General features: G+C 41.7%; 1 protein-coding gene across 2 annotated transcripts; it reads left to right on the forward strand.

Moving 5' to 3' along the window:
• The first annotated feature begins 3,457 nt into the window (after positions 1–3,457).
• On the forward strand, positions 3,458–12,840 carry LOC110488341 (zinc transporter Slc39a7). 2 transcript variants are annotated; one of them, XM_021560552.2, is made up of 8 exons: positions 3,458–3,610; positions 4,221–4,618; positions 5,385–5,553; positions 5,883–5,963; positions 6,202–6,324; positions 8,905–9,018; positions 10,463–10,659; positions 10,919–12,840. In XM_021560552.2, the coding sequence occupies exons 2-8, from the start codon at positions 4,226–4,228 to the stop codon at positions 11,171–11,173; spliced, it is 1,332 nt and encodes a 443-aa protein (XP_021416227.1). In that variant the 5' UTR covers positions 3,458–3,610; positions 4,221–4,225; the 3' UTR covers positions 11,174–12,840. The 2 variants fall into 2 exon arrangements, with proteins under 2 accessions (XP_021416227.1, XP_036826960.1); XM_036971065.1 differs by lacking the exon at positions 3,458–3,610 and adding an exon at positions 3,689–3,837.
• Positions 12,841–13,678: the final 838 nt, after the last annotated feature.

Below are 13,678 nucleotides of genomic sequence, written 5' to 3' on the forward strand. Positions count from 1 at the left end.
TTTAACGTTAACAAAATGTGGAAAAGTTCAAGGGGTCTGAACACTTTCTGAAGGCACTGCATATGGGGATATACTTCCTATATATGTAATATCTGTCTCTCTTCTATTGAATGTATCTCTATTCTTATATATATTTCCACATTATGAGGTTGGAATAATACTATGAAATTGTAACAATGACTATACTGCCTTTTTAGTGTAAGAACTGCTTGACAAGACCACCTGAAGTGTCACCTAGACCAATAACAGACAGTCCTATTTAAATGATTTCTTGAGAAATGGCTCTTTGCGAAGAAGCTATTTTTGTTTCTTCTTTTTTTTTACCATTTTAATTGAAAATAATTACAGTAAGGTACTAAGAAAAAAATTGATATTGATATTTTTTTTAAATGGCTGCAATTGGCCTTTAAATTGTACTGGAGATGGGTCACTCCGCCATTTCGGTGCCTTTTGAGAAGTGTAACTTCACCTAATTTTAACACATTCTGTCATAAAGAGCACATGTTCTACTTCATAAAAAATACGTTTTCCCTTCTCAAGAGGTTAAATAAAAAAAAATACTATATTAAGTGTCTATTAAGCACCAAATGAAGTAACAGGGTTGACCGTAACAGGTTTGACGATTTCATCTTAAATCAGCCATAAATCACCTTTTGATTGGGGAAATGGAAGCTTGTTGTGTGCCACAGGAAGGGACAATTGAATGCAAGCTTCACAAAAAAAAAAATATTGTTAAAAGATTTCTATGGGTGACAGGGTTGACGTGTTATGATCTACCAGCTCAGTTTCCCAACATAAAACACCAGAAAATTGCCAAAAAGTGTAGAACAAGCTCACCTGCTTTTACACAATGATTTGACTAATAGATGTTCAATGTTTCTCCTGAAAAACATTTTTAAAGGAATAGTTTCATCATATTAAAACGAGAGCTCCTTTCATGTAACAGGGTTGACCTTCAAATGAGGGACAAACATAAATGAATCACTAATCATACTAAATAAATAATAATCTTCAGCATTGACTTTGTCGAAGCAACAAAATATCTAGGGCTTTACAATGAAAACTTGGAGAAATGTGTGGGTTAAGTGGGTTCAAATCTTTCTAGAAGTGACAGAGGGTGCATGGAGGGACATGTCAAAATGATGGATTTGGCACTTTAGCAAATCTTAATTCATATTAAAAATCGGATTTATTTAATTTTCCATGTGGTCTATATTAAAGGGCACTTCATTTAATATAACATGCTTTTAAAATGCAATATTGGTGCACAATTTCTACTTGAAATATCAAAGGGACGCAAAAGGGGAATAAGAGTTCAAAGTTCATACCATTCTCAACCAAAGCTCACGCTGATGTTGGCTTCGTAGTTATTATCTGAACCATTCTGACATCGGACCGTTGTCCTCACATCCTCGGAACAGGAGGTTATATTGTCGTCAAGCCTTTATATAGGAAGGGAGAGGAGGGCGTGTTTGAAAAGTTTTATAGCCCATGTCCCTTCACGGGGGCGGGCCACTGATTGAGCAGAGCCCTCCCTACCTTATGAAAACCCAAATCTCACATTTTAGAAGCTAAAATCACATTTCATCCCATCACGAATAATTCCATATTCAAACATTTAAATTGAACAACAATTTCATGTGAATCCGATAACTCTGATGTGTAGACTTGAAAACCCAAATCTCACATTTTAGAAGCTAAAATCACATTTCATCACGAATAATTTCATATTCAAACATATAAATTGAACAACAATTCCATTTGAATCCGATAACTCTTCCACGTGAATCCACAACCGGGAGGCCGGTTACAACAGAGCCTGGGCGCAAACCCAGAGTCTCTGGTGACATAGCTGGCGCTGCAGTACAGTGTCCTTAACCACTGCGCCACCCGGGAGGCCAGAATCTCTATGTTATCCAAGGGTTTTGCAAATGTAACATCAGTAGGGTAGAGAGAGGAAAAAGGGGGGAAGAGGTATTTATGACTGTCATAAACCTAGCCCCAGGCCAACGCCATGACAATTTGAATATTATTATTATATGTAGAAGAAAGCGATGGATTAGAAGAAGCCTACATAACCAACCCATAAAGTAAAATGTTACATCCATATATGGCCAGCTATGTAACCTTTAACATTGATTTATCCTGCAATAGATGTCGTTCAATTGGTGACGTACATGTTGTCTTCTAATGCCTCTTAAGGGGGAAGAAATCTAAAAGTAACAGAGTGTGATCAGATTACGTTACTCAGTTTGGTTAATCCAGAAGTTACGTTACTGATTACAATTTTGGACAGGTAACTAGTAAATGTAACAGATTACATTTAGAAAGTGACCTACCCAACCCTGATTAAGAAGAACCAGTTCTTTCCCTTCAGGCTAACAGGAAACCGTTGGTCTCACTTGTCAGCTCTTGGCTGTGTCCCAAGAACATAATGGGAAATACTTCTCATGCTACACACACAAAACAGTTCCAACAGGCCTATACTAATGCACGCACAATTCCATCTCATATGATCTAATTTCTTTAACAATCTCAACCTTAGGCACCAAATCCACTGGCTCCAGCTCCATCTACAAGTCTCTGCTAGGTAATGCCCCGCCTTATCTCAGTTCACTTATCTCAGTTCACCATAGCAGCACCCACCCGTAGCACGCGCTCCAGCAGATATATCTCACTGGTCACCCCCAAAGCCAATTCTTCCTTCAGCCGCCTCTCCTTCCAGTTCTCTGCTGCCAATGACTGGAACGAACTGAAAAAATCACTAAAGCTGGAGACTCTTACCTCTTACTAGCTTTAAGCACCAGCTGTCAGAGCAGCTCACAGATCACTGCATCTGTACGTAGCTCATCTGTAAATAGCCGTTCCAATCTACCTCATCCCCATAGTGTATTTATTTATTTATCTTGCTCCTTTGCATCCCAGTATCTCTACTTGCGCATTCATCTTCTGCACATTCTGCCATTCCAGTGTTTAATTGCTATATTGTACTTACTTCACCACCACGGCCTATTTATTGCCTTACCTCTCTTATCCTACCTCATTTGCACATGCTGTGTATAGATTTTTCTACTGTATTATTGATTGTATGTTTGTTTATTCCATGTGTAACTCTGTGTTGTTGTATGTGTCGAACTGCTTTGCTTTATCTTGGCCAGGTCGCAGTTGCAAATGAGAAAGTGTTCTAAACTAGTCTACCTGGTTAAATAAAGGTGAAATAAAAAATAATATAAATAAAAAATATAATGAATCCTAACTTTATATGAGAAGGGAGAGACTCTTCATCAAATAACAGAAGCATGGAGTAAGTTAATTTATTTTCTCCATCCAATATACGGGTCAGTCAATGTGCACCAATGGTAAACGGCCTGAGTTGGACGCCTTCATCTATCCACCATCTTTGAGTCCGGATGAGAGATTACAAAAACATAAATCTCGCGATATTATGACAGGTACTCTTTATTTACACCAGCGACTGAAATCACGCGAGGTTTCTAATGATTTGACTAAATGCCACGTCTGAGAATGAATAGACACCTTTGAGACCCTTTGCTCTGTTTGGAAGAATTTGTTTGATTAACGATCATCGCTGCATAATTACAGCAGACACGTGAGTGTGTGGCAAGTCGCTTATACTGCAACATTGTTGTCATCACCGCAAACGTTAGCCAACAGTTGTTTGCTATTGTACTTAATTTAGCTAATTATCCCGACAACACGTTGCATGCAAGATAAACTGCGACATCTGCATTCTTTTAATCGCATTCACATCCATCTTTGTCGATGTGGCTAGCTGCTAGCCAGACAGTTAGTGGCTAACGTTAGATAACTTGCTAGGTACAACAACAACCGCATCTCTTTCAATCCATCACTTTAAGGGCATCTAGCTACGTTAGTTACTCAGCAAGGCTACTTCCCCATTTAGGACCCTTTCCCTCTTCCTGAGTCAGTCTTTTATACGAGGAGTCAATGGAAAAGTGTAACGTTAGGCCTATTGCCTTAGCAAGAAGGCCATCATGGGAATGCTGTTAGGTGTAACGTTAGCAGATGGGATGTCAATGGAATGTTTAATGTGTTATATGATAACTAGCTAGCGTAACCCATCCACTGTAACTTCCCAAGTTCATGATGAAATCAAGCTGTTGATATATGAAGCTAGTGTTGCTGTACTAAGGCAGGCAACTGTAACCATAGATGTTCCCTTTGTGTGTCTGTTCTAGGTGAGATGATGGCCCATGGACGTCTGCTAGCGTTAACACTGTTCTCGGGAGCAGTGCTATTGCTAGCCGCCCAGCTAACTGTTGCTCATAGCCACTCTCATGACCATGGGCATGCACACGACCACCATGGGCATGCACACGACCACCATGGGCATGCACACTCGCACGGGGGCGGCGGTTCCGATGGTCACTCCCATGGCAGTCAGAAACTGCACCACGGGGCGAGCAAGTGGAGTGCTGAGGCCAACCTGCCCCCAGCTGAGGAGTCTCACCACGGTCACGCACATGACCATGGACATAAGCACGAGGAGAGTGGACACGGGCACACCCACGGAGGAGAGAGGGTGATAAGGGAGGCAGAAGGAGAGAAGAGGGACATAGTGGAGCTCTGGATGCAGGTATTGTCAGTGGAGACCTTGGAGCCATTCATGAAGGGACATGAATGTGTTATTGTGGATATTTGAAACATGATTTTTGTCCAGGTCCCGTGCTACATTTAGATGTCCATTAGTGGTCAAGGCCTACCTTACATCAAATCATATGCAAAATGTCACATCTTTGTCAGTCGGTATCCCTCCTGTTCATTCAAACAACCTCTTGACTTTCCTACTGAGTCCCAGTGCAAACGCAGGCTGCCTATTACTTTTCTACAAAAACATTTCCCTTTGCCAGTGAGTCTGTTGCTAAGTTTTGTCTAGAGTTCTATTGACTCATTTGGTTTTGACAACTGGACCAGACAACCTCACTGCAGTGTACTGGCAATAACTTTCTGTCGATTTTCACTGCAGTCGAAATGCGTCTTTGCCATGTTCAAAAGGTTTAGGTTTGTTAGACACTATTTTGCCATTATTTAAATGTCCTGGTCAGCACGACTCAACAGGTCAACCAACTATTTAGCTACTATCAATTGAATTGGACCTGAATTGGAATGTATTTATTTGGCATTCAATTATTGAATGGGTTGGAATGTAAGTACTTTTGTAGACAGGGAATAGCCTTTCCTTATTTGATGAAGTCGATTACATTGGTTTGATACCCTTGGAACTCAAAACAGCCATCCTTATCAAGTGTGGGATTATTTTACTACCCACAAGCACGCCTGCTCACACACTTTAAAAATGGCCTCTTATGACCTCTGTTTTTCTCTCCTATTCTTACCATTAGGCCATCGGTGCCACCCTGCTGATCAGTGCTGCTCCCTTCTTCATCCTCTTCCTGATCCCAGTCCAGTCCAATACAGACCAGCACAAGAACCTCCTGAAGGTGCTGCTGAGCTTTGCCTCTGGTGGCCTGCTGGGAGATGCCTTCCTACACCTCATCCCTCACGCCCTGGGTTAGTGTCAGTATCACACAACTACTTGAAGTGAAGGGAGGGCATTCCACACCTTTTCCCCTAAACTATTGTTACGGTAGATTTCTTAATTAAGTGAAAACAATTGATTGCCTATCTAGTTTATTGAATATTTTTGGTATTGATGGAATTAATATTTTTAGGTATGATTCTGGGATTTAATCTTTACACAGAATAATCAGTGAAGGAAATTCAACCTTTAAACTGAGCCAAAAAATAAATATTTATTGGTTTGTAGTTAAAAGGATGTTGTCATGCCAGTCTGATATCCATTGTAATTCTTTCTTATTATCTCTCGCTTGTTTACACAGTGCCTCACTCTCACCATGGAGACGAGGGACACGGCCACTCACATGACAGTGAAGAATCACAGGATCATGGCCACTCGCATGGTATATCTACATTTACGAACACCATCATATTATCCAGCTGATTCATTACATTTTTTATTTTATTAAACCTTTTATTTAACCAGGAAAAGCCCATTGAGACCCAGAGTCTCTTTTTCAAGGGAGACCTGGCCAAGAAGGCAGCAACCATCAATACATTACAGAATTAAAAAATACGGGGGGTCTGCCCCCATTTTGGCAAACAGCATGTCCCTGACGGTGCTCCTTGTCATACCTGTAGGTGCCGCCCATGGTCACATGATGTCAGTAGGGCTGTGGGTCCTTGGAGGAATTGTGGCCTTCCTGGTGGTGGAAAAATTTGTTCGCTTCCTGAAGGAAGGAAATGGACATGGACACTCCCACGGTAGGTAATCCATTTTAATTGGAGTTTGTAGCACAGGGGGAAAAACAAAAGGCCAATTTGAATTGATGCATGTGCTCCTGCTATATCAATTCAACATGAGCTTTTTTTTTTTTTTACTATAACTCTCATGCCTTGAAATGATCTCTCTGTGTGTAATGCATTTCTTTCCTCCTGTTGACCACTTAGTGCATTCGGAAGTATTCAGACCCCTTGACTCTTTCCACATTTTGTTACGTTACAGCCTTATTATAAAATTGATTAAATTGTTTTTTACCCCATCAATCTAGACACAATGCCCCATAATGATAATAAAAATAACAAAAAACGGAAATATCACATTTACATAAATATAATTTACTTTGTTGAAGCACCTTTGGAAGAGATTACAGCGTCAAGTCTTTTTGGGTAAGACGCTACAAGCTTGGCACACCTGTATTTGGGGAGTTTCTCCCATTCTTCTCTGTAGATTCTCTCAAGCTCTGTCAGGTTGGATGGGGAGTGTCGCTGCACAATTATTTTCATGTCTCGCCAGAGATGTTCGATCGGGTTCAAGTCTGGGCTCTGGCTGGGCCACTCAAGGACATTCAGAGACTTGTCCCTAAGCCACTCCTGCATTGCCTTGGCTGTGTGTTTAGGGTCGTTGTCCTGTTGGAAGGGGAATTTCAGTCTGAGGTCCTAAGCGCTCTGGAGCAGGTTTTCATCAAGGAACTTTGCCCCCTTCATCTTTCCCTCGATTCTGACTGGCCACCCAGTCCCTGCCGCTGAAAAACATCCCCACAGCATGATGCTGCCACCCATGCTTCACCGTAGGGATGGTGCCAGGTTTCCTCCAGACATGATGCTTGACATTTAGGGCAAAGAGTTTAATCTTGATTTCATCAGACCAGAGAGTCTTATTTCTCATGGTCAGAGTCTTTTAAGTGCCTTTTGGTATACTCCAAGCGGGCTGTCATGTGCCTTTTACTGAGGAGAGGCTTCCGTCTTGCTATTATACAATTAAAGGCCTGATTGGTGGAGTGCTGCAGAGATGGTTGTCCTTCTGAAAGGTTCTCCCACCTCCAGAGGAACTCTGGAGCTCTGTCATTGACCATCAGGTTCTTGGTCACCTCCCTGACCTAGGCCCTTCTCCCCCTATTGCTCAGTTTGGCCGGGCGGCCAGTGCTAGGAAGAGTCTTGGTGGTTCTAGACTTCTTCCAACGATGGAGGCCACGATGTTCTTGGGGACCTTCGATGCTGCAAATATTTTTGGGGTACCCTTCCCCAGATCTTTGCCTCGATGCAATCCTGTCTCGGAGCTCTACGGACAATTCCTTTGACCTCATGGCTTGGTTTTTGCTCTGACATGGACTGTCAACTATCTTACATAGACAGGTGTGTGCCTTTCCAAATCATGTCCAATCAATTGAATTTACCACAGATGGACTCCAAGTTCTAGAAACATGTCAAGGATGATCAATGGAAACAGTATGCACCTGAGCTCAATTTAGAGTATCCTAGGAAAGGGTCTGAATACTTATATAAATAAGGTATTTAAAAAAATATATAATACATTTGCAAAAAAATTCTAAACCTCTATTCACTTTGTCATTATGGTGTATTGTGTGTAGATTGAGGAAAAAATGTAATCAATTTTAGAATAAGTCTTAACGTAACAAAATGTGGGAAAAAGTCAAGGGGTCTGAATTACTTTCCGAATGAACTGGATGCATTGCATGTCTATTGTTATGGAATAGGTTAGGTAGTTAAATGAACATTTCAGTCATTTAACAGATGCTCTTATCCAGAGTGACTTACAGGACCAATTAGGGTTAAGTGCCTTGCACAAGGGCATGTCGACAGATTTTTCATCTTGTCTGCTCAAGGATTAGAACCAGCGACCTTTTGGTTACTGACCCAACGCTCTCAGTTTAGGGCTTATAAGCATAGTTGCACTACACTACCACTTCCCACACTCCATCCCCAGAGGTCAGCAGATCTGCCGTGAAGCCTTGATAAGCACACAGGTGTGAGCAATTAGGAAGGATCTGCAATCAGTGTGAGATGCCATCTTTAGTTTTGGTGTAGGCCTTTTTGTACTTTCGTTTTTGTAAATATTTATTTTGTCACCATGAACAAATGATAATCCACTTGGGCTAGCCGACACGTGTGTCAGGATTGAGCAGGCGCTGGAACCTGGTAAAGTGGCTGTCTCTTGGGCACATGTGTACCACACGGTCTGTCCCGTCAGATAAATTCACAAGTTAAATCAGGTTACAGACCACTTAGCTAGACCTAGGACCCCTAGACCTAGGACCCCTAGACCTAGGACCCCTAGACCTAGCTAATGTAGCCACATCTTTAGGCTAGCAGTTAGTTGGTTTTGTAACATGACCTCTGGGTCCATTTTGAAATCTGAACATTGATTCATTGAGATTTCCCTCTTGCCAAGAGCTACTGTATGGTCAGGGGATTATATGCCGCTCTTCTAAGCCGTCTTGGTAAATAAGAATTTGTTCTTACCTGACTTGCCTAGTTAAATAAAGGGGGATGGTCAGTACACCAAAGAGTTATGCACATGTATTTTTTTTCGTCTTTTTTCAGCTGCTCCTAAGGCAAAGGAGAGTGACGGGGAGGAAGAAAATAAGGAGGGTGAGAAAGATGGAAAAGAAAGCAAAGATGAGAAGACTCCAAAAGGAGTGGAGGAGAAAACTACAGGTAAGAAGAGTTGACTAATTGCCACTTAATTTCTTAGTGGGCAGTTTGCCTTTACTGAAATTACTTATTTTTAAAGAGAATATTCACTTTGACAGCGTTTAATTTACCAGCCTCAAATCAATCCTGTTTCTCTGTTATTGTGTTTAACTGTTGCGATTATTGTCCATTCTCCCTTCTCAATATTAAGCAGGGAAACCATATTTTGGTGATTTCTGGTACATCAAAATAAATCAAACACAGCATGTTTTTGGACTCATTCAGCAGTTTTTACCAGATTAAGTACAATACCATTTGAAATTAATATAGAAAGTTACATTTATATTCCTAAAACATACATTTCCGGTGGCAAATCATTTTGAGAAATAGCCCCTTGTCAAAACAGTTTTAATGTGTCCAAATCAATAAACAATATGTAGAAACAGTTCCTGATGTATTGCAAGCATAAAATGTACTATCTACACACACATGTGCAATAATATTAATCAGATTACTTGTATTTTTTTATAGGACACCTTATAAACTGCACACACACCAAATTGATAGATCACTCATAATGATTAGGGGGGAAAGCTAGTTGTATTTTCTGTTGAAACTACCACAACTCAATAACCACATTGAAACTGGGGGGGGTGTTCCCCAATGCTGGAAGGGGGGCCCCCCCGAGTGAACGTTTGGGAACCCCTGGGTTAGAGCTACATTTAGAAGTGTTCAAGGCGGTTGCCGACGTAAGTGTAACGCCAGTTTGTTTTGTTAGTCACCTCCTGTTTAAACTAACATGGTTCAAAATCATCTAAATTCTAGAATATCGGCTGGAGATTCTGGGAGGCTGCTGAAACGGGGCAGAAACGAATCAGTTGCTTTGTTATTAAACTTCAACAAATCGTGACCCCCGGCATAGGATGTCATCACTGACAAAGGGTTGGCTGTTGTTTGGGTCTCAAATCAGTGTATTGGTGTGCTGCCATCAACTTTAATACAGAGAGCCACAAAATGTTCTGGGCCATTTGAGCTTTAAAATTAGAAGGCTGTTCTAAGTCCTGCGACTGACAGGCGCGTATCATAAAATCAATGGTGCCAAATCCAATCCATTTAATGCATTCGTGATGACTGTAAATTTGGATATTAATATCACCAATCTGAAGAAAAAAGGATGTATATAATTCCACTATATTGTATGTGGTGAAAATGCAAGCTTGTGTAAGGTGGACATGTTTTGTCCACCATAGGGAAATTAGCGTAATATTACATAAATAAATATGTCAAAAGTAATTCAATATTTTAATATATGATAGTAAATGTATTACACTCACAACAATGACATCTATTTATTTGTGCTTTAACCATGGAGGGAGTTGACAAATGCTCCTAAGCCCAATTTAACCAGGCTCTCTAGACTAGAGTCCATAGGTTCTGTGCTGAATGTTTGACGTCCCTATCAATATAGATATCAAGGTATCGGGCTACCTGAACCTGGCTGCTGACTTCACACACAATTTCACTGACGGGTTGGCCATCGGGGCATCGTTCCTGGTGGGCCCAGCAGTAGGCACAGTCACCACTCTCACCATCCTGCTGCACGAGGTGCCCCACGAGATTGGCGACTTTGCCATCCTGGTCCAGTCTGGCTGCACCAAGAAGAAGGTAATGCACAAGCTTCAACTTTTCATAACAATTGATGTTACACGTACTGATGTCGGACAGGAAACGGAAATGTGCTCGACTATGTACTGAAACATGCTCGGTACCAGTTGTCTGTCATGACTACAACACAAAGCCTATTCACACATGGTGGCAGCCGTAAGACTTAAGAAAAGACGTAAGCCTTTTCTGTTTGAACAACCTGCATCAGAAAGTCTCTGTAGGTAGAGATGTCCATTGACAACTTCCTCTTTCCCATCAGGCCATGTGTCTACAGCTCCTGACAGCCTTGGGGGCTCTTGCCGGCACAGCCTGCTCCCTATTGGCTGAGGGGGTGGGCGCGGCCGCCACAGCCTGGATCTTGCCATTCACTGCAGGTGGCTTTGTGTACATCGCCACGGTGACGGTCCTGCCTGAGCTGCTGGTTGGGCGCTCTAGTCTGGGCCAATCGGTGATGGAGATCCTGGCGATGCTGGTTGGAATTTACATGATGGTGCTAATCGCAGAGTACGAGTGAGAGATTGAGTCGTCAATAAGAGAGGGTGGTAGCGCTTAAGGAGATGGAGGTATTTGGAGAGGGGAGGGGGAGAGACTGAACCAGAGAGATTGATTTATATCATTGTTGTGATTGGAAGGAAAGACTGATGAAGTTTAAAGGAGAGCGGGAGAGAGGTGAGAAGAGACTGACAAAAGAGCTTTCACAGGACTGGACTATTTGTTCCAAAGAGGACCTGAATAGGGAGTTGCATTTCAACACCAACCAACTGGAGGATTATGACTAACAAGTTCTGAACTGTACAAAGTCCTCATCAGCAGGACTGTCCCCGTGTCGAAGTCCGATAGGTCATCAATCCGAGACTTATAAAAGCAAGGCAGATGACTCAGTTGTAGTCCATTATAATTGCACAGTTCATTCCCTTTCTGGTCACAAAATGGCAACCCAAAACAATGTACTTTTAAGTTGCTGTTTAACCATTGAATCTGTCCATTTAGTTAACTAAAAATCAAGAATGGCCTCTACACACACATATTTGTAATGTTTATTTTACCTTTAATTGTACTGGCAGAGATCACAGATTGAACACAATAGAACTAGACAGTTAAGTGGTTAGGGCATTTTCCAAGATTTTTTAGGATCAGAGTATATTAGCATATAACTGGAACATTCCAATTAAATTAAAAGAGCACTACAGTGTAACGTATAGTCCATTTAACCAGGTCCCCAAATAGCAGCCATCTTGGATACTTGACATCGATGAGGGCAGAAGTGTCCTAAAATGTCATTCGTTTCCTGAATAGGACTTATTGGGAAAGATTAAGCTGTTTTAGATGTCTACATTACACAGCAGTTACTGACCATTTAGCTAGGGAGATATACTTGTTAAAAGGTTTTCATACCTGCATAATGTGGAAGTACATTAATATGTATTTAGGGTGGGCTATCCATGTGGAAACTTAACCGATTATCCAGAGTGACGGGATTCGGGGGAAGTAGACACTGTCCTTCAAAACCTAATTTCTTCAACCCTACTTCATTGTAATGTCTTGACCAAGTGATGTTTGCCCTTATTTTGAAGAACCGAATGATGAACCCTCTTCCATTTTTGTTTAGTGTTTATAAGCCACTGCTGCAGCAAGTTTTGTTGAATTGTAACATTTATTATTTTAGCGGATTCACACACATTCTCTTGCGTACTGTACGCAAACCTGCACTGAGTGCGTTTGCTCTCCCTCCGCTCTTGACGAATACAGAAGGCCTTGTCTCATTTAAGGCAATCAATGCTGTCGCTGTTATGCGTTTAGAAATAACTCCCTCACCCTGGACCATTCTGTGTGTACAAGACTGCATCTCTGGCCTGATTCCATGCCCCTATCCACAGGACCTGGTTGACTTTCTTGTGGGTCTGAAACTGTATTGCCAATATTGTATAGTAAGCTGCTTTACCTAGGTATCTGTGATACGTATGTTTTCATCGATTGTATACCTTACATCAAAAGTCTTATCGGATGCTTCAGGTAGTCAACATTGGCCTATAGATGGGTGCAATGGCTTGATTTGGACCAAGTAAAGGACTAATGTTAAAGTGGTGGATGGGATATTTGTTAAGCGTGGGGGTGGAGACTGGTGGAATTTTTGTTACTTTGTTATCTTGACTTTTCATTAAACAATTTAAGATTCTCTCACAATGTTTCACACGATCTTTACTGGGTACCTGTTTCTCATTATATAATTGATGCAAGAGAATATGAAAAATACAAGCAATCCAATTCTTGATTAGGCAGTAATCCAATCGAGCACGCAGCCATGCAATCTCCATAGACAAACATTGGCAGTAGAATGTCCTTACTGAAGAGCTCAGTGACTTTCAACATTGCACCGTCATAGGATGCCACCTTTCTAACAAGTCAGTTCATCAAATTCCTGCCCCGCTAGAGCTTCCCCGGCCACACAAGCTCACAGAACGGGATCCCCGAGTGCTGAAGTGGGTAGCGTGTAAAAATCATCATCTCGGTTGCAACTACCGAGTTACAAGTTGCCTCTGGAAGCAACATCAGCACAATAACTGCTTAGCAGCCGCACACAAGCCTAAGATCACCATGCGCAATGTCGCGTTGGCTGGAGTAATGCTTGCCGCCATTGGACTCTGGAGCAGTGGAAACGTGTTCTCTGGAGTGATGAATCACGCTTCACAATCTCGCAGTTCGACGGGTGGTCCTGGAGGTTTTTTCTAGGCCTGAAAATATTTCAAGTCAGGCCGATAACAGGTTACACTGAAGTTTCTAAACCATACCGAAACTTCTTTGGTACAGTGTCACCATAATATTTTCATTGAGGAAGTGTGATCATAATCATTAGGATGTTTTAGCGGTCCGCAGTAGACTGCCTAAATGCCCCCAGCCTTCAGATGTAAGCCAAACAGCGCTCTTGCACTTGATATGTGTTTGTAGGCTATGGATGAGAAAGTGTCCTTTCCAAACATTTAGCTCAGTTGTATGCTGGCTTGCGATATTAACAGCAAGG

Source organism: Oncorhynchus mykiss, chromosome 32 (assembly GCF_013265735.2).
Source record: "Oncorhynchus mykiss isolate Arlee chromosome 32, USDA_OmykA_1.1, whole genome shotgun sequence".
Lineage (NCBI taxonomy): Eukaryota > Metazoa > Chordata > Actinopteri > Salmoniformes > Salmonidae > Oncorhynchus > Oncorhynchus mykiss.

Excerpts from the sequence above, each read along its gene's own strand:
- LOC110488341 (XM_021560552.2), top strand. The coding sequence starts at position 4,226 with ATGATGGCCCATGGACGTCTGCTAGCGTTAACACTGTTCTCGGGAGCA. Across the intron at positions 5,964-6,201 it reads GGATCATGGCCACTCGCATG|GTGCCGCCCATGGTCACATG; the intron begins GTATATCTACAT and ends TCATACCTGTAG. Across the intron at positions 10,660-10,918 it reads CTGGCTGCACCAAGAAGAAG|GCCATGTGTCTACAGCTCCT; the intron begins GTAATGCACAAG and ends CTTTCCCATCAG.